Source organism: Bombina bombina, chromosome 1 (genome assembly GCF_027579735.1).
Source record: "Bombina bombina isolate aBomBom1 chromosome 1, aBomBom1.pri, whole genome shotgun sequence".
Classification (NCBI taxonomy): Eukaryota; Metazoa; Chordata; class Amphibia; order Anura; family Bombinatoridae; genus Bombina; species Bombina bombina.
The window spans coordinates 196287816-196307039 of NC_069499.1; the positions used below are offsets into that span (position 1 = coordinate 196287816).

At 42.2% G+C, this 19224-nt stretch overlaps 1 protein-coding gene across 6 annotated transcripts in view; it reads right to left on the reverse strand.

Moving 5' to 3' along the window:
• The window catches only part of RPAP1 (RNA polymerase II associated protein 1), a 227147-nt gene that overhangs the window by 157465 nt on the left and 50458 nt on the right, over window positions 1-19224 (reverse strand). For all 6 annotated transcript variants that reach the window (XM_053697817.1, XM_053697819.1, XM_053697814.1 and 3 more), the window contains exon 7: window positions 18221-18394. In XM_053697817.1, the coding sequence (XP_053553792.1) occupies window positions 18221-18394 (174 nt within the window). The remainder of the gene's footprint in view (window positions 1-18220; window positions 18395-19224) is intronic.

Consider the following 19224-nt stretch of genomic DNA (forward strand, 5'->3'; position numbering starts at 1 on the left):
GCAGGATCTTTACATGGAAGGAACCACTGCCTGTAGAACCTTTCTCCCAAAAACAGCTTCCGAAGAAGCAAAAGTGTCAAATTTGTAAAATTTTGAAAAAGTGTGAAGTGAAGACCAAGTTGCAGCCTTGCAAATCTGTTCAACAGAGGCCTCATTCTTAAAGGCCCAAGTGGAAGCCACAGCTCTAGTAGAATGAGCTGTAATCCTTTCAGGAGGCTGCTGTCCAGCAGTCTCATAAGCTAAACGTATTATGCTACGAAGCCAAAAAGAGAGAGAGGTAGCCGAAGCTTTTTGACCTCTCCTCTGTCCAGAATAAATGACAAACAGGGAAGAAGTTTGACGAAAATCCTTAGTTGCCTGCAAATAAAATTTCAGGGCACGGACGACGTCCAGATTGTGCAGAAGTCGTTCCTTCTTTGAAGAAGGGTTAGGGCACAATGATGGAACAACAATCTCTTGATTGATATTCTTGTTAGTGACTACCTTAGGTAAGAACCCAGGTTTAGTACGCAGAACTACCTTGTCTGAATGAAAAATCAGATAAGGAGAATCACAATGTAAGGCCGATAACTCAGAGACTCTTCGAGCCAAGGAAATAGCCATTAAAAACAGAACTTTCCAAGATAACAGCTTGATATCAATGGAATGAAGGGGTTCAAACGGAACACCTTGCAGAACGTTAAGAACTAAGTTTAAGCTCCACGGCGGAGCAACAGTCTTAAACACAGGCTTAATCCTAGCCAAAGCCTGACAAAAAGCCTGAACGTCTGGAACTTCTGACAGACGTTTGTGTAAAAGGATAGACAGAGCTGAGATCTGTCCCTTTAACGAACTAGCAGATAAACCCTTTTCTAAACCTTCTTGTAGAAAAGACAATATCCTAGGAATCCTAACCTTACTCCATGAGTAACTCTTGGATTCGCACCAATATAAGTACTTACGCCATATTTTATGGTAAATTTTCCTGGTAACAGGTTTCCTAGCCTGTATCAAGGTATCAATCACTGACTCCGAGAATCCCCGCTTTGAAAGAATCAAGCGTTCAATCTCCATGCAGTCAGCCTCAGAGAAATTAGATTTGGATGTTTGAAAGGACCCTGAATCAGAAGGTCCTGTCTCAGAGGCAGAGACCATGGTGGACAGGACGACATGTCCACTAGATCTGCATACCAGGTCCTGCGTGGCCACGCAGGCGCTATTAGAATCATCGATGCTCTCTCCTGTTTGATCCTGGCAATCAATCGAGGAAGCATCTGGAAGGGTGGAAACACATAAGCCATGTTGAAAACCCAAGGTGCTGTCAGAGCATCTATCAGTACCGCTCCCGGGTCCCTGGACCTGGATCCGTAACAAGGAAGCTTGGCGTTCTGGCGAGACGCCATGAGATCCAGATCTGGTTTGCCCCAATGATGAAGCAGTTGGGCAAACACCTCCGGATGAAGTTCCCACTCCCCCGGATGAAAAGTCTGGCGACTTAGGAAATCCGCCTCCCAGTTCTCCACGCCTGGGATGTGGATCGCTGACAGGTGGCAAGAGTGAGACTCTGCCCAGCGAATTATCTTTGAGACTTCCATCATCGCTAGGGAACTCCTTGTCCCTCCCTGATGGTTGATGTAAGCCACAGTCGTGATGTTGTCCGACTGAAACCTGATGAACCTCAGAGTTGCTAACTGAGGCCAAGCCAGAAGAGCATTTAAAACTGCTCTTAATTCTAGAATGTTTATTGGAAGGAGTCTCTCCTCCTGAGTCCATGATCCCTGAGCCTTCAGGGAATTCCAGACAGCGCCCCAACCTAGCAGGCTGGCGTCTGTTGTTACAATCGTCCAATCTGGCCTGCTGAAGGGCATTCCCCTGGACAGATGTGGCCGAGAAAGCCACCATAGAAGAGAATCTCTGGTCTCTTGATCCAGATTTAGCATAGGGGACAAATCTGAGTAATCCCCATTCTACTGACTTAGCATGCACAATTGCAGCGGTCTGAGATGCAGGCGTGCAAAAGGTACTATGTCCATTGCCGCTACCATTAAGCCGATTACCTCCATGCATTGAGCCACTGACGGGTGTTGAATGGAATGAAGGACACGGCAAGCATTTAGATGTTTTGATAACCTGTCCTCTGTCAGGTAAATTTTCATTTCTACAGAATCTATAAGAGTCCCCAAGAAGGGAACTCTTGTGAGTGGCAATAGAGAACTCTTTTCTACATTCACCTTCCACCCATGCGACCTTAGAAATGCCAGAACTAACTCTGTATGAGACTTGGCAGTTTGGAAACTTGACGCTTGTATCAGAATGTCGTCTAGGTACAGAGCTACCGCTATTCCTCGCGGTCTTAGTACCGCCAGAAGAGAGCCCAGAACCTTTGTAAAGATTCTTGGAGCTGTAGCTAACCCGAAGGGAAGAGCTACAAACTGGTAATGCCTGTTTAGGAAGGCAAACCTTAGATACCGGTAATGATCCTTGTGAATCGGTATGTGAAGGTAGGCATCCTTTAAATCCACTGTGGTCATGTACTGACCCTCTTGGATCATAGGTAAGATGGTCCGAATAGTTTCCATTTTGAACGATGGAACTCTTAGGAATTTGTTTAGGATCTTTAAGTCCAAGATTGGTCTGAAGGTTCCCTCTTTTTTGGGAACCACAAACAGATTTGAGTAAAACCCTTGTCCGTGTTCCGACCGCGGAACTGGGTGGATCACTCCCATTAGTAAAAGGTCTTGTACACAGCGTAGAAACGCCTCTTTCTTTATCTGGTTTGTTGACAACCTTGAAAGATGAAATCTCCCTTTTGGAGGAGAAGCTTTGAAGTCCAGAAGATATCCCTGAGATATGATCTCTAACGCCCAGGGATCCTGGACATCTCTTGCCCAAGCCTGGGCGAGGAGAGAAAGTCTGCCCCCCACTAGATCCGTTTCCGGATCGGGGGCCCTCACTTCATTCTGTCTTAGGGGCAGCAGCAGGTTTTCTGGCCTGCTTGCCCTTGTTCCAGGACTGGTTAGGTTTCCAGCCCTGTCTGTAGCGAGCAACAGTTCCTTCCTGTCTTGGAGCGGAGGAAGTTGATGCTGCTCCTGCCTTGAAGTTACGAAAGGCACGAAAATTAGACTGTTTGGCCTTTGATTTGACCCTGTCCTGAGGCAGAGCATGGCCCTTACCTCCCGTAATGTCAGCGATAATTTCTTTCAAGCCGGGCCCGAATAAGGTCTGCCCTTTGAAAGGAATATTAAGCAATTTAGATTTAGAAGTCACATCGGCTGACCAGGATTTAAGCCACAGCGCTCTACGCGCTTGAATGGCGAATCCGGAGTTCTTAGCCGTAAGTTTAGTTAAGTGTACTACGGCATCAGAAATAAATGAATTAGCTAGCTTAAGGACTTTAAGCTTGTCTATAATCTCATCCAATGGAGCTGTGCTAAGGGTCTCTTCCAGAGACTCAAACCAGAATGCCGCCGCAGCCGTGACAGGCGCAATGCATGCAAGGGGTTGTAATATAAAACCTTGCTGAACAAACATTTTCTTAAGGTAACCCTCTAACTTTTTATCCATTGGATCTGAAAAAGCACAGCTATCCTCCACCGGGATAGTGGTGCGCTTAGCCAGAGTAGAAACTGCTCCCTCCACCTTAGGGATCGTCTGCCATAAGTCCCGTGTGGTGGCGTCTATTGGAAACATTTTTCTAAATATAGGAGGGGGTGAAAAAGGCACACCGGGTCTATCCCACTCCTTGTTAACAATTTCTGTAAGCCTTTTAGGTATAGGAAAAACGTCAGTACACGCCGGTACCGCAAAATATTTATCCAGCCTACATATTTTCTCTGGAATTGCAACCGTGTTACAATCATTCAGAGCCGCTAATACCTCCCCTAGTAATACACGGAGGTTCTCAAGCTTAAATTTAAAATTTGAAATGTCTGAGTCCAGTTTACTTGGATCAGATCCGTCACCCACAGAATGAAGCTCTCCGTCCTCATGTTCTGCAAATTGTGACGCAGTATCAGACATGGCTCTATTATTATCAGCACACTCTGTTCTTACCCCAGAGTGATCGCGTTTACCCCTAAATTCTGGCAATTTAGATAGTACTTCAGTCATAACATTAGCCATGTCTTGCAAAGTGATTTGTATGGGCCGCCCTGATGTACTTGGCGCCACAATATCACGCACCTCCTGAGCGGGAGGCGAAGGTACTGACACGTGAGGAGAGTTAGTCGGCATAACTTCCCCCTCGTTGTCTGGTGAAATTTTCTTTACATGTACAGATTGCCTTTTATTTAAAGTAGCATCAATGCAATTAGTACACAAATTTCTATTGGGCTCCACATTGGCCTTTAAACATATTGAACAAAGAGATTCATCTGTGTCAGACATGTTTAAACAGACTAGCAATGAGACTAGCAAGCTTGGAAAATACTTTTCAAATAAATTTACAAGCAATATAAAAAACGCTACTGTGCCTTTAAGAAGCACAAAAAACTGTCACAGTTGAAATAACAATGAACTAAATTAGTTATAGCAACCAAATTTTCACAGTAAATGCATTAAGTTAGCAAAGGATTGCACCCACCAGCAAATGGATGATTAACCCCTTAGTACCCAAAAACGGATAACAATTTAATATTAACGTTTTTATCACAGTCAAAACACACTCTCACAGGTCTGCTGTGAGTGATTACCTCCCTCAAAACTAGTTTTGGAGACCCCTGGGCTCTGTAGAGACGTCCTGGATCATGGAGGAAGAAATAGGAAGACTGTGACTAAATTTTTACTGCGCAATAAAGCGCTAAAATAGGCCCCTCCCACTCATATTACAACAGTGGGGAAGCTCAGTAAACTGATTTTATTCAGAAACAAACGACAGCCATGTGGTAAAAATCATGCCCATAAAGTTTTATCACCAAGTACCTCAGAAAAAAAACGATTAACATTTTAAAAATAAAATTATGAAATGTTATTAATAAGCCTGCTGCTAGTCGCTTTCACTGCAGTGGAGGCTCAAATATTACTTAAATATATACAGTATTTTCTTAGTGAAATTCCATTCCCCAGAAATACCTCAGTGTATACATACATACATATCAGCCTGATACCAGTCGCTACTACTGCATTTAAGGCTGCACTTACATTACATCGGTATTAGCAGTATTTTCTCAGTCAATTCCATTCCTTAGAAAATAATATACTGCAACATACCTCCTTGCAGGTGAGCCCTGCCTGCTATCCCCTGTTCTGAAGTTACCTCACTCCTCAGAATGGCCGAGAACAGCAAGTGGATCTTAGTTACGACCGCTAAGATCATACACAAACTCAGGTAGATTCTTCTTCTAATGCTGCCTGAGAAGAAACAACACACTCCGGTGCCGTTTAAAATAACAAACTTTTGATTGAAGAAATAAAAACTAAGTTTAACAACCACAGTCCTCTCACACGTCCTATCTATTAGTTAGGTGCAAGAGAATGACTGGGTATGACGTAGAGGGGAGGAGCTATATAGCAGCTCTGCTTGGGTGATCCTCTTGCACTTCCTCTTAGGGAGGAGATATAATCCCATAAGTAATGGATGACCCGTGGACTGACTACACTTAACAGGAGAAATATCATGAATGAAAGTGCTGTTGTTTTTTAAGGATTTATGTAAATCTGCAGAGCTGAAGAGCTAAGTTTACTTTCACTTTAATACAAATCAAAAGATTCTGTTTTCAATGCACTGTACCTTAAATTTGCTGTTTTTTTGTATGCATAGGTTTTTCTTTTGAAGTAATTAGTTTTTTGAGTATTTTGATAAAAGCTCGCCACCTTTTAAGTTGCGAGAAAAAAATTGTGAGATCTGTAGGGAGGAAATGTTTACAGAATTACGCTGGGATTTGATAGAAAATGTCATACACGCCCATGTTCAGCCCATTTTACGAAAATGCACTTACAGTTTTAAATCAGAGCGTTGCCGTGGGTTACCATGGCAACGCTCTGAAACATTTGTTTCTGAGCTGGAAAGGAGGCAGGAGCTGTCTGCGTGAATGCAACCAGTAAGTAACGCTGCCGCAGTTAAAGCCTCTTTTAGCCTACCTAGTGAAATTGAATGGAAGGAAGAGCCCGGTAAGTTCACATTGCATTGCTAAACCTAGCTGTCTACTCAATCATTGCGACCCCATAACTCAGCAGCAGCACACCATTGTCCAACAACCATCACATCTACTTTATTGTAAGGGGGTAGTATACTGGTCCTCCAAGCAACACCGCAAGGACCCGTTAGATGTGACACTTTGCACCCACTCATTCCTGCTGTCCTGGCTGCTGCCTGCTACCATCCCAGGAACAGTTCCCCCGTGCAGCATGACATTGCACTTCTGTCTGTAGCGTTGCCGGACACAGGTCCGTGAATATCTGGATCTCTGTTCCCTCAAACGTGAGGGGGTGCTTGTTTCTTGAATGTCGTAGGAGTTCCTCTTTGTCTTTATATGATAGAAGTTTGATGATAATGTCCCTGGGAGGGGCCCTAGCTGGAGGCTTAGGTCTGAGGGCCCTATGTGCTCTCTCAACTGCGATTTCAGCAGCATTGGGGGTGCTTTTCAAGAATCTGAATAGTTCCTGTACATATTGAGCAATATCAGGCTGGCTCACCGTCTCCGGCACTCCCCGAAGCCTCAGGTTATTACGCCTGCTCCTATTTTCTAAGTCTTCGATTCTATCGGTAAGGCTCTGTACAGATGCCTCTTGAGAGTGTATGCTGTTGGCCTGTTGCTGCAGATCAGACCGCATTTCTTCCTGCACCTCCTCCATTTGGTTTACTCTGCTGTCCACCGCCGCAATGTCTTTTTTAAGCTCTCCAAACAGGAGTTTCACATCCATCATGGCTTCTTTGATATCATTTTTAGATGATAGATGCCTGATGTCCTCCTTAGTAACATAATTAGTCAGTATGGGGTCTATGATAGATGTCTGCACAGCTGCAGTCTGTCTGCCCAATTCTGCTCCATCTCTATTAGTGCCTGGATTGTTTTCTGCTGCAATAAGGTAACTTTCCATGTTGGTAGACTGAGAGCCTTTAACAGGTTTTGATAGACGTTTGTTAGCCATATTGACAATTTGACAGCCAGAGGGTATCAGCGCAGTATTGCTTATAGCCCCTTTTGTGTTGGGTTAACAGACCTAGTGTTTAAATTTGGAGATGTAAAGGTTAAGTACAAGGATTCTCTGATAGGGGCCGCAGCTAGAATGCTAGTACTAATGCAACCAATCTTATAGGGATTAAAAGCCACCCTAGGGTACTAATGTAGTTGTGTGCTTATCAACAGGGATTAAAAGCCACCCTAGGGTACTAATGTAGTTGTGTGCTTATCACCAGGGATTAAGAGCCACCCTAGGGTGCTAATGTGATTGTATGTTTATCACCAGAAATCAAAGATGGTGGCCGCAGCCAAAATATTAGCCCCTGTATTATCAGTCCGTTAGGAAACAGTGGCCATCTAAGGACTCAAATATGTTTATATGCTTGTTGCAGCAATGTCCCTTAAGCGTGCGGCCAGTTATGTGCAGTCTTTAGTTCTTACCCGCTGTGCCCAGCCAGACCCCAATATACGGCAAGTATTCTCACCTGCTCCGCTTCTACAAGGGACCACGTGGGTCTAGTGTTGCTCTTCCGAATATCACTGCTGCTTAGTCCCCGTAGCTAGCTGCTGTGCCGTGATCGGTGTCAGAGCACCAGACCCCTCCACAAAACCATACCTCCTGCTTCGGTAAGTCTTCTTTTAAGCTAGCGCTCAATCACCTGTGCGCTGCTGCAATCGGCTGTCCGTGTAGCGTTTTTTTTTTGTTTTTTTTTTTGCCGGGAGGGATACAGCCCCAAGTATTAGTTTTTTGTAAGGCAGGTTTGTACGCCCACACTCAAAACAGTGCTCTTCGTTCCCGGTGGGTCACTATGGGCTTAGAAATTACTCCCAGGTATCAGAGGGTGATCGATCAAGTTCGGGAGACCCTATCATTCAATCGAGGCAGGTCTCATTCTGCTGTAGGCCTCACTGCGTGTCTCTGCAAACGGTGTCCACAGCTCAGATATCAGCCCCCAAACGCCGGGGTTAATGTCTGCATTGGTTAAGTGAAGTGGTAGCTGACTTATTGTAGGTCCTGACAGGCTATGGGTTACTTAGTACCTTACATAAGGATGCCGAGGCTTCAGAGCTAACTTAGTAAGCGGCCATCTACAAGTGCGGCCAAGCTCCGCCCCAGTTTTGCTTCTTTTTAAATAACATTGCACTGATTTTCAGACTCTTAACCAAGCCCCAAAGTTTTAGGAGAATACGGATGTATACCTACTCCAGCTTGCTCCTGTTTGTGTAAAGAGTCTTTTCATATGCAGAGAAAGTGTCTGCTTGTTTTGCTATAGAATCACTTTTAGTGGGTGTTCCAGTTAACGTTTTCAACAGTGCTAAACTGGGGGTGTCTAAGTAAGTTTTATTAAATGGTTTTATACTGGATTTTTAGATCAGTATCTGTGCATATTATTCTTTATAGTGTCTATTGCATGCAGTTATATGAACATTGGTTTATACTGTCCCTTTAACATATGAGTGATTGATCATGTCAGGCACTGTATTCCTTCCTTGGTCAAAAAGTGCAGGAGTGTTTGTCTCATTCTCATTTTAAGTGTAAGTTGACATGCTTAACAGAATTTTTTTTACATGTTGGAAAAAAAATAAAAATTAAAGGTATAAAAATCACATTTTTTGGGAGGGGGGCCCTTCATGGATTCTTGTACCGGGGCCCTGAGGTTTATAGTTATGCCTCTGGCCATGCTATAATAGTTGTATGAAGCAGTGTAATTTACCTTTAAAATGTTGTGAATAATGTAATGAGTTTTAATGCAAAAGCAGAGGATTTTCTGGATTTCTTCAAGTACTGTCTCATGAGACTTTGGACTGATCTCTTTTAGTGCTCTCCTCCAATATAAAAGATTAGCGATCAGCATGTGTTTTTACATTAGTGGTCCAGTGGTAACCAGATTTGCACCACAGTGAGCTCCGTGACACACCAGGAGACCACTTGATTAATGAGAGATTCCACGCCACAGTGATCAGCTGGTATTGTATGTCTGAGTCAGGATAGTATATGGTAAGTAAAAAAGATTGAGGGAAAAATCTCCACGGTAAACCTAGGTTAAGATATGCAAATAAGCTTCAAAATGGCTAAACTTTATGTTCTTAACATCCGTTTTAAAGAAAACATAATTTATGCTTACCTGATAAATTTATTTCTCTTGTAGTGTGTTCAGTCCACGGGTCATCCATTACTTATGGGATATATTCTCCTCCCCAACAGGAAGTTGCAAGAGGGTCACCCAAGCAGAGCTGCCATATAGCTCCTCCCCTCACATGTCATATCCAGTCATTCGACCGAAACAAGACGAGAAAGGAAAAACTATAGGGTGCAGTGGTGACTGGAGTTTTAATTAAAATTTAGAACTGCCTCAAAAAAGACAGGGCGGGCCGTGGACTGAACACACTACAAGAGAAATAAATTTATCAGGTAAGCATAAATTATGTTTTCTCTTGTTAAGTGTGTTCAGTCCACGGGTCATCCATTACTTATGGGATACCAATACCAAAGCTAAAGTACACGGATGATGGGAGGGACAAGGCAGGAACATTAAACAGAAGGAACCACTGCCTGTAGAACCTTTCTCCCAAAACCAGCCTCCGAAGAAGCAAAAGTGTCAAATTTGTAAAATTTTGAAAAGGTATGAAGTGAAGTGAAGACCAAGTTGCAGCCTTGCAAATCTGTTCAACAGAGGCCTCATTCTTAAAGGCCCAGGTGGAAGCCACAGCTCTAGTGGAATGAGCTGTAATTCTTTCAGGAGGCTGCTGTCCAGCAGTCTCATAGGCTAAACGTATTATGCTAAGAAGCCAAAAAGAGAGAGAGGTGGCCGAAGCCTTTTGACCTCTCCTCTGACCAGAATAAACGACAAACAGAGAAGAAGTTTGCCGAAAATCTTTAGTTGCCTGTAAGTAGAACTTCAGGGCACGGACTACGTCCAGATTATGCAAAAGACGTTCCTTCTTTGAAGAAGGATTAGGACATAATGAAGGAACAACAATCTCTTGATTGATATTCCTGTTAGAAACAACCTTAGGTAAAAATCCAGGTTTAGTACGCAGAACTACCTTGTCTGAATGAAAAATCAGATAAGGAGAATCGCAATGTAAGGCAGATAACTCAGAGACTCTTCGAGCCGAGGAAATAGCCATCAAAAACAGAACTTTCCAAGATAAAAGCTTAATATCAATGGAATGAAGGGGTTCAAACGGAACACCCTGAAGAACTTTAAGAACCAAGTTTAAGCTCCACGGAGGAGCAACAGTTTTAAACACAGGCTTAATCCTAGCCAAAGCCTGACAAAAAGCCTGGACGTCTGGATTCTCTGCCAGACGTTTGTGTAAAAGAATAGACAGAGCAGAAATCTGTCCCTTTAACGAACTAGCGGATAAACCCTTTTCTAAACCTTCTTGTAGAAAAGCCAGTATCCTAGGAATCCTAACCTTACTCCATGAGTAACTCTTGGATTCACACCAATATAAATATTTACGCCATATCTTATGGTAAATTTTTCTGGTAACAGGTTTCCGAGCCTGTATTAACGTATCAATAAACCGGATGAAAAGGTCTGGCGACTTAGAAAGTCCGCCTCCCAGTTCTCCAGGCCTGGGATGTAGATCGCTGACAGGTGACAAGAGTGCGACTCTGCCCAGCGAATTATCTTCGAGACTTCCAACATCGCTAGGGAACTCCTGGTTCCCCCTTGATGATTGATGTAAGCCACAGTCGTGATGTTGTCCGACATAAATCTTATGAACCTCAGTGTTGCTAACTGAGGCCAAGCTAGAAGAGCATTGAATATTGCTCTTAATTCCAGAATGTTTATTGGGAGGAGTTTCTCCTCCTGAGTCCACGATCCCTGAGCCTTCAGGGAGTTCCAGACTGCACCCCAGCCTAGTAGGCTGGCATCTGTTGTTACAATCGTCCAATCTGGTCTGCGAAAAGTCATTCCTTTGGACAGATGAACCCGCGACAACCACCAGAGAAGAGCATCTCTGGCCTCCTGGTCCAGATTTAGTAAAGGGGACAGATCTGAGCAATCCCCATTCCACTGAGATGTAGGCGCGCAAATGGCACTATGTCCATTGCCGCGACCATTAAGCTGATTACTTCCATGCACTGAGCTACTGATGGGCTTGGAATGGAATGAAGGACACGGCAAGCATTTAGGATTTTTGATAACCTGGACTCCGTCAGGTAAATCTTCATCTCTACAGAATCTATAAAAGTCCCTAGAAAGGGAACCCTTGTGAATGGGAACAGAGAACTCTTTTCCATGTTCACTTTCCACCCATGCGACCTTAGAAATGCTAGAACTATCTCTGTATGAGACTTTGCATTTTGAAAAGTTGACGCTTGTATCAGGATGTCGTCTAGGTACGGAGCCACCGCTATGCCTCGCGGTCTTAGTACTGCCAGAAGCGAGCCCAGAACCTTTGTAAAAATTCTCGGGGCCGTAGCCAACCCGAAGGGAAGAGCTACAAACTGGTAATGCCTGTCTAGAAAGGCAAACCTTAGGTACCGATAATGATCCTTGTGAATCGGTATGTGAAGGTAGGCATCCTTTAAGTCCACTGTGGTCATATACTGACCCTCTTGGATCATGGGTAGGATGGTTCGAATAGTTTCCATTTTGAACGATGGAACCCTTAGGAATTTGTTTAAGATCTTCAGGTCCAAGATTGGCCTGAAGGTTCCCCCTTTTTTGGGAACCACAAACAGATTTGAGTAAAAACCTTGCCCTTGTTCCGTCCGCGGAACCGGGTGGATCACTCCCATTACTAAGAGGTCTTGTACACATCGAAGAAATGCCTCTTTCTTTATTAGGTTTGTTGATAACCTTGACAGATGAAATCTCCCTTGTGGAGGAGAAGTTTTGAAGTCCAGAAGGTATCCCTGAGATATGATCTCCAACGCCCAAAGATCCTGGACATCTCTTGCCCAGGCCTGGGCGAAGAGAGAAAGTCTGCCCCCCACTAGATCCATTTCCGGATAGGGGGCCCTTTCTTCATGCTGTCTTAGGGGCAGAAGTAGGTTTTCTGGCCTGCTTGCCCTTGTTCCAGGACTGGTTGCCTTTCCAACCCTGTCTGTAACGAGTAGCAGTCCCTTCCTGTTTTGGAGCGGAGGAAGTTGATGCTGCTCCTGCCTTGTAATTACGAAAGGCACGAAAATTAGACTGTTTGGCCTTTGATTTGGCCCTGTCCTGAGGAAGGGTGTGACCCTTACCTCCAGTAATGTCAGCAATAATTTCTTTCAAGCCGGGCCCGAATAAGGTTTGCCCTTTGAAAGGAATATTAAGCAATTTAGATTTAGAAGTTACATCTGCTGACCAGGATTTAAGCCATAGCGCTCTGCGCGCCTGGATGGCGAATCTGGAGTTCTTAGCCGTTAGTTTGGTTAAATGCACAACGGCATCCGAAATAAATGCATTAGCTAGCTTAAGGGCTTTAAGCTTGTTCATAATCTCATCCAATGGTGCTGTGCGAATAGCCTCTTCCAGAGACTCAAACCAGAATGCCGCTGCAGCAGTGACGGGCGCAATGCATGCAAGGGGCTGTAATATAAAACCTTGTTGAACAAACATTTTCTTAAGGTAACCTTCTAATTTTTTATCCATTGGATCTGAGAAAGCACAACTATCCTCCACCGGGATAGTGGTACGCTTGGCTAAAGTAGAAACTGCTCCCTCCACCTTAGGGACCGTCTGCCATAAGTCTTGTGTGGTGGCGTCTATGGGAACATTTTTCTAAATATCGGAGGAGGGGAAATGGGCACACCGGGTCTATCCCACTCCTTGCTAATAATCTCTGTAAGCCTTTTAGGTATAGGAAAAACGTCAGTACACACCGGTACCGCATAGTATTTATCCAGCCTACATAACTTCTCTGGGATTGCGACCGTATCACAATCATTCAGAGCCGCTAACACCTCCCCTAGCAATACACGGAGGTTCTCAAGCTTAAATTTAAAATTTGAAATTTCTGAATCCGGTCTCCCCGGATCAGATCCGTCACCCACAGAATGAAGCTCTCCGTCCTCATGTTCTGCAAATTGCGACGCAGTATCGGACATGGCTCTCGTGTCATCGGCGTGCTCTGTCCTAAACCCAGAGCTATCGCGCTTGCCTCTTAACTCAGGCAAATTAGATAATACTTCTTTCATAACATTAGCCATATCATGCAAAGTGATTTGTAAGGGCCTTGATGTACTTGGCGCCACAATCTCACGCACCTCCTGAGCGGGAGGCGAAGGTACTGACACGTGAGGAGAGTTAGGCGGCATAACTTCCCCCTCGTTGTCTGGTGATAATTTCATTACCGGTAAAGACTGACTTTTATTTAAAGTAACATCAATACAATTGGTACACATATTTCTATTGGGCTCCACATTGGCTTTTAAACATAATGAACAAGTAGATTCATCTGTATCAGACATGTTTAAACAGACTAGCAATGAAGGCTAGCAAGCTTGGAAAAAATCTGTCAATAAATTTACAAGCAATTGAAAAAATGCTGCAGCGCTTTTAAAAACACAAAAAACTGTCACAGTTGAAATAACAATGAACTAATTCAGTTATAGCCAACAATTTTAACAGTAATTGTATGAATTTAGCAGAGGATTGCACCCACTAGCAAACGGATGATTAACCCCTCAATACCCAAAAACGGATAATCAATTTAAGATTTAACGCTTTTATCACAGTCAAACACACTGTCACAGGTCTGCTGTGACTGATTACCTCCCTCAAAAATGAATTTTGAAGACCCCTGAGCTCTCTGTAGACGTCCTGGATCAAGGAGGAAGAAGCAGGAAGACTGTGCAAGAATTTTAACTGCGCAACAAGGCGCTAAAAAAAGCCCCTCCCACTCATATTACAACAGTGGGAGACCTGTTACAACGGTTTCTATGCAGAAATACACGTTAGCCATATGGAAAAAAAATCATGCCCAAAAAGATTTATCATCAAAGATTTTATCATCAGTATTAACAGTATTTTCTCAGTCAAATTCTAGTCCCTAGAAAATAACTCAACTGCGCATACATTTATCAGCCTGATACCAGTCGCTACTACTGCATTAAAGGCTGTACTTACATCATATGGGTAACATCAGTGTTTTCTTAGTCAATTCCATTCCTAGAAAATATTACTGCACATACCTCATTTGAGGGGGGACCCCGCATGCTATTCCCTTTTCTGAAGTTACCCCACTCCTCAGAATGTGCGAGAACAGCCAGTGGATCTTAGTTACGTCTGCTAAGATCATAGAAAAATGCAGGCAGATTCTTCTTCTAAATACTGCCTGAGAGAAAAAAAAAACAGCACACTCCGGTGCCATTTTAAAATAATAAACTTTTGATTGAAGAATAATTAGGTAAAAAACTCCTATCTCCTCTCGCGACCTCCTTCTTTGTTGAGACTTGCAAGAGAATGACTGGATATGACATGTGAGGGGAGGAGCTATATGGCAGCTATGCTTGGGTGATCCTCTTGCAACTTCCTGTTGGGGAGGAGAATATATACCATAAGTAATGGATGACCCATGGACTGAACACACTACAAGAGAAAGATATATATATATATATATATATATATATAGATATATATATATATATATATATATATATATATATATATATATATATATATATATATATATATATATATATATATATATATATATATATATATATATATATATATATATATATATATATATATATATATATATATATATATATATATATATATATATATACACACACACACACACACACATAAAACATAATTTATGCTTACCTGATAAATTTATTTCTCTTGTAGTGTGTTCAGTCCACGGGTCATCCATTACTTATGGGATATATTCTCCTTCCCAACAGGAAGTTGCAAGAGGATCACCCAAGCAGAGCTGTTATATAGCTCCTCCCCTCACATGACATATCCAGTCATTCGACCGAAACAAGACGAGAAAGGAGAAACTATAGGGTGCAGTGGTGACTGGAGTTATAATTTAAAATTTAGAACCTGCCTCAAAAAGACAGGGCGGGCCGTGGACTGAACACACTACAAGAGAAATAAATTTATCAGGTAAGCATAAATTATGTTTTCTCTTGTTAAGTGTGTTCAGTCCACGGGTCATCCATTACTTATGGGATACCAATACCAAAGCTAAAGTACACGGATGATGGGAGGGACAAGGCAGGAACATTAAACAGAAGGAACCACTGCCTGTAGAACCTTTCTCCCAAAAACAGCCTCCGAAGAAGCAAAAGTGTCAAATTTGTAAAATTTGGAAAAAGTATGAAGTGAAGACCAAGTTGCAGCCTTGCAAATCTGTTCAACAGAGGCCTCATTCTTAAAGGCCAAGGTGGAAGCCACAGCTCTAGTGGAATGAGCTGTAATTCTTTCAGGAGGCTGCTGTCCAGCAGTCTCATAGGCTAAGCGTATTATGCTACGAAGCCAAAAAGAGAGAGAGGTAGCCGAAGCCTTTTGACCTCTCCTCTGTCCAGAGTAAACGACAAACAGAGAAGAAGTTTGTCGAAAATCTTTAGTTGCCTGTAAGTAGAACTTCAGGGCACGGACCACGTCTAGATTATGCAAAAGACGTTCCTTCTTTGAAGAAGGATTAGGACATAACAATGGAACAACAATCTCTTGATTGATATTCCTGTTAGAAACAACCTTAGGTAAAAACCCAGGTTTAGTACGCAGGACTACCTTGTCTGAATGAAAGATCAGATAAGGAGAATCACAATGTAAAGCAGATAACTCAGAGACTCTTCGAGCCGAGGAAATAGCCATCAAAAACAGAACTTTCCAAGATAAAAGCTTAATATCAATGGAATGAAGGGGTTCAAACAGAACACCCTGAAGAACTTTAAGAACGCACAGCTATCCTCCACCGGGATAGTGGTACGCTTGGCTAAAGTAGAAACTGCTACCTCCACCTTAGGGACCGTCTGCCATAAGTCTTGTGTGGTGGCGTCTATAGGGAACATTTTTCTAAATATCGGAGGAGGGGAAAAAGGCACACCGGGTCTATCCCACTCCTTGCTAATAATCTCTGTAAGCCTCTTTGGTATAGGAAAAACGTCAGTACACACCGGTACCGCATAGTATTTATCCAGCCTACATAATTTCTCTGGGATTGCCACAGTGTCACAATCATTCAGAGTCGCTAACACCTCCCCTAGCAACACGCAGAGGTTCTCAAGCTTAAATTTAAAATTTGACATTTCTGAATCCGGTCTCCCCGAATCAGAACCGTCACCCACAGAATGAAGCTCTCCGTCCTCATGTTCTGCAAATTGTGACGCAGTATCAGACATGGCTCTCGTGTCATCGGCGCGCTCTGTCCTTAACCCAGAGCTGTCGCGCTTGCCTCTTAACTCGGGCATATTGTATAATACTTCTTTCATAACATTAGCCATATCATGTAAAGTGATTTGTAAGGGCCTTGATGTACTTGGCGCCTCAATCTTACGCACCTCCCGAGCGGGAGACGAAGGTACTGACACGTGAGGAGAGTTAGACGGCATAACTTCCCCCTCGTTGTCTGGTGATAATTTCTTTATCGGTACAGATCGACTTTTATTCAAAGTAATATCAATACAATTGGTACACATATTTCTATTGGGCTCCACAACGGCTTTTAAACATAATGAACAAGCAGATTCCTCTGTATCAGACATGTTTAAACAGACTAGCAATGAAGCTAGCAAGCTTGGAAATTACTTCAATAAGTTTACAAGCAATATAAAAAACGCTGCAGCGCTTTTTAAAAAAAAAACACAATTGAATAACAAAGAACTAGTTCAGTGATAGTCAACAATTCTTTAAATGTATTAATTAGCAGAGGATTGCACCCATTAGCAAAAGGATGATTAACCCCTCAGTACCCAAAACGGATATCAAATTAAGATTTAACGCTTTTATCACAGTCCAACACACTGTCACAGGTCTGCTGTGACTGATTACCTCCCTCAAAAACGAATTTTGAAGATCCCTGAGCTCTCTGGAGACATCCTGGATCAAAGAGGAAGAAGCAGGAAGACTGTGCTAGAATTTTAACTGCGCAACAAGGCGCTAAAAAAAGGTCCCTCCCACTCCTATTACAACAGTGGGAGACCTGATATAACGGTTTCTATGCAGAAATATACGTTAGCCGTGTGGAAAAAAAAAATCAAGCCCAAAAAGATTTATCACCAAAGTACCTCACAAAACAATTAACATGCCAGTAAACGTTTTAAAAAACAACATTTCAGATGCTGTGTAAAGTTATTACTAAGCCTGCTACCAGTCGCTTCTACTGCAGTTAAGGCTCACACATTATATCAGTATTAACAGTATTTTTTCAGTCAAATTCTAGTCCCTAGAAAATAACTCTACTGTGCATACATTTATCAGCCTGATACCAGTCACTACTACTGCATTTAAGGCTGTACTTACATCATACGGGTAACAGCAGTGTTTTCTTAGTCAATTCCATTCCCAGAAAATATTGTACTGCACATACCTCATTTGCGGGAGACCCCGCATGCTATTCCCATTTTCTGAAGTTACCCCACTCCTCAGAATGTCGAGAACAGCCAGTGGATCTTAGTTACGCCTGCTAAGATCATAGAAAACGCAGGCAGTTTCTTCTTCCAAATACTGCCTGAGATAGAAAAACAGCACACTCCGGTGCCATTTAAAATAACAAACTTTTGATTGAAGAATAATTAAGTAAAAACTCCAGCTCCTCTCGCGACCTCCTTCTTTGTTGAGGGTTGCAAGAGAATGACTGGATATGTCATGTGAGGGGAGGAGCTATATAGCAGCTCTGCTTGGGTGATCCTCTTGCAACTTCCTGTTGGGAAGGAGAATATATCCCATAAGTAATGGATGACCCGTGGACTGAACACACTTAACAAGAGAAATACATATATACTAATGTATTGTCCAAAGATTAAAAAAAAATTCTGTGGTTGGTAACATTTTTAAAAACACGCATGCCGTGCGCAAGCATATATATATATAAGATGTGCCTAATCATTTAGTCTCACAAGAAAGCTGTTCATTTCCCCTGCAGACATTCATTTCCAGTAGTTCAGAAATATTGATCTGCTCTGCAGAGGACCTGACACAGAGCAGACAGATTACCTGACATTGCTTCTTTCTTTGTTGCACCGTCTTGCGCAGCCTGGCCAAATGCATTAAAATCTGGATTCTCCAGCTTGACAGGGTGGCATTCCTCTGATGTATTTTTAGTGCTGGAATCATCTTGTGCGGGTTTCTTTGCTCTTTGTGATTTCAGGAAAGCCACCAACTTTGAATCTTAAAGAATCAGAAACAAAAGCAGCTTAATGTAAGATGCAGAGCCTGCAGTATTCTTGAAACATTAATCTATCAATGGCTGAAAGGGCAACATATAATTTACAACTAAAATTGATTTTTGTGAAACCCTCTATATTCTTTCTCAATTGATTCTTTGCAAATCAATTAAAGATTTTTTTCAAAGTCATCAAATGGACATCATAATACCATGATCTATAAATACTGTATACTATCTATCACAGGCTTTACGTATGTAGTATATTAAAATAGAAATACAACTCTGAAAAATAAAAAAAGTGCACATTTTTCATTAATTTAAATATATTTTAGCTCTTTGTAACTAAAAGCAATGAAATATTGCTATTGTTTTTTCTTTAAGCACCAGCCTCTTTAGTAGCTCTGAAGATATGATATTTTTGGAATCTTTTGAATCTGCAGGCTACTATACTAGCAGTATAAGAACAACAAAAATAAGAATGTACAACTATAAATAGCACATGCACTCTAATTATGACATCTGTGTATAATTACTGAGTAAAAGTTAAATATCGTTTTTATTATTATAAAACTCTTGATCTTTAATAGAAAAAGAAAATAACATATAGTAAAGACTTTTGCAAGGCTCTGAATATGATTTGAAACATTAAAACCAAACATTTAACTGCAAAAGACATGAGAAACTCTGCTTACCAAGGTGTGATTTTCAACAAGGGATAACAAGAGAATTAAGTGAATTTAAACCGTCTCTTAAAATTGCATGATTTGATAAATGAAAGTTAAATTGTAACGTCCAAGGCCATTTTAACAAAATATTGAGAAACATTTGTAAA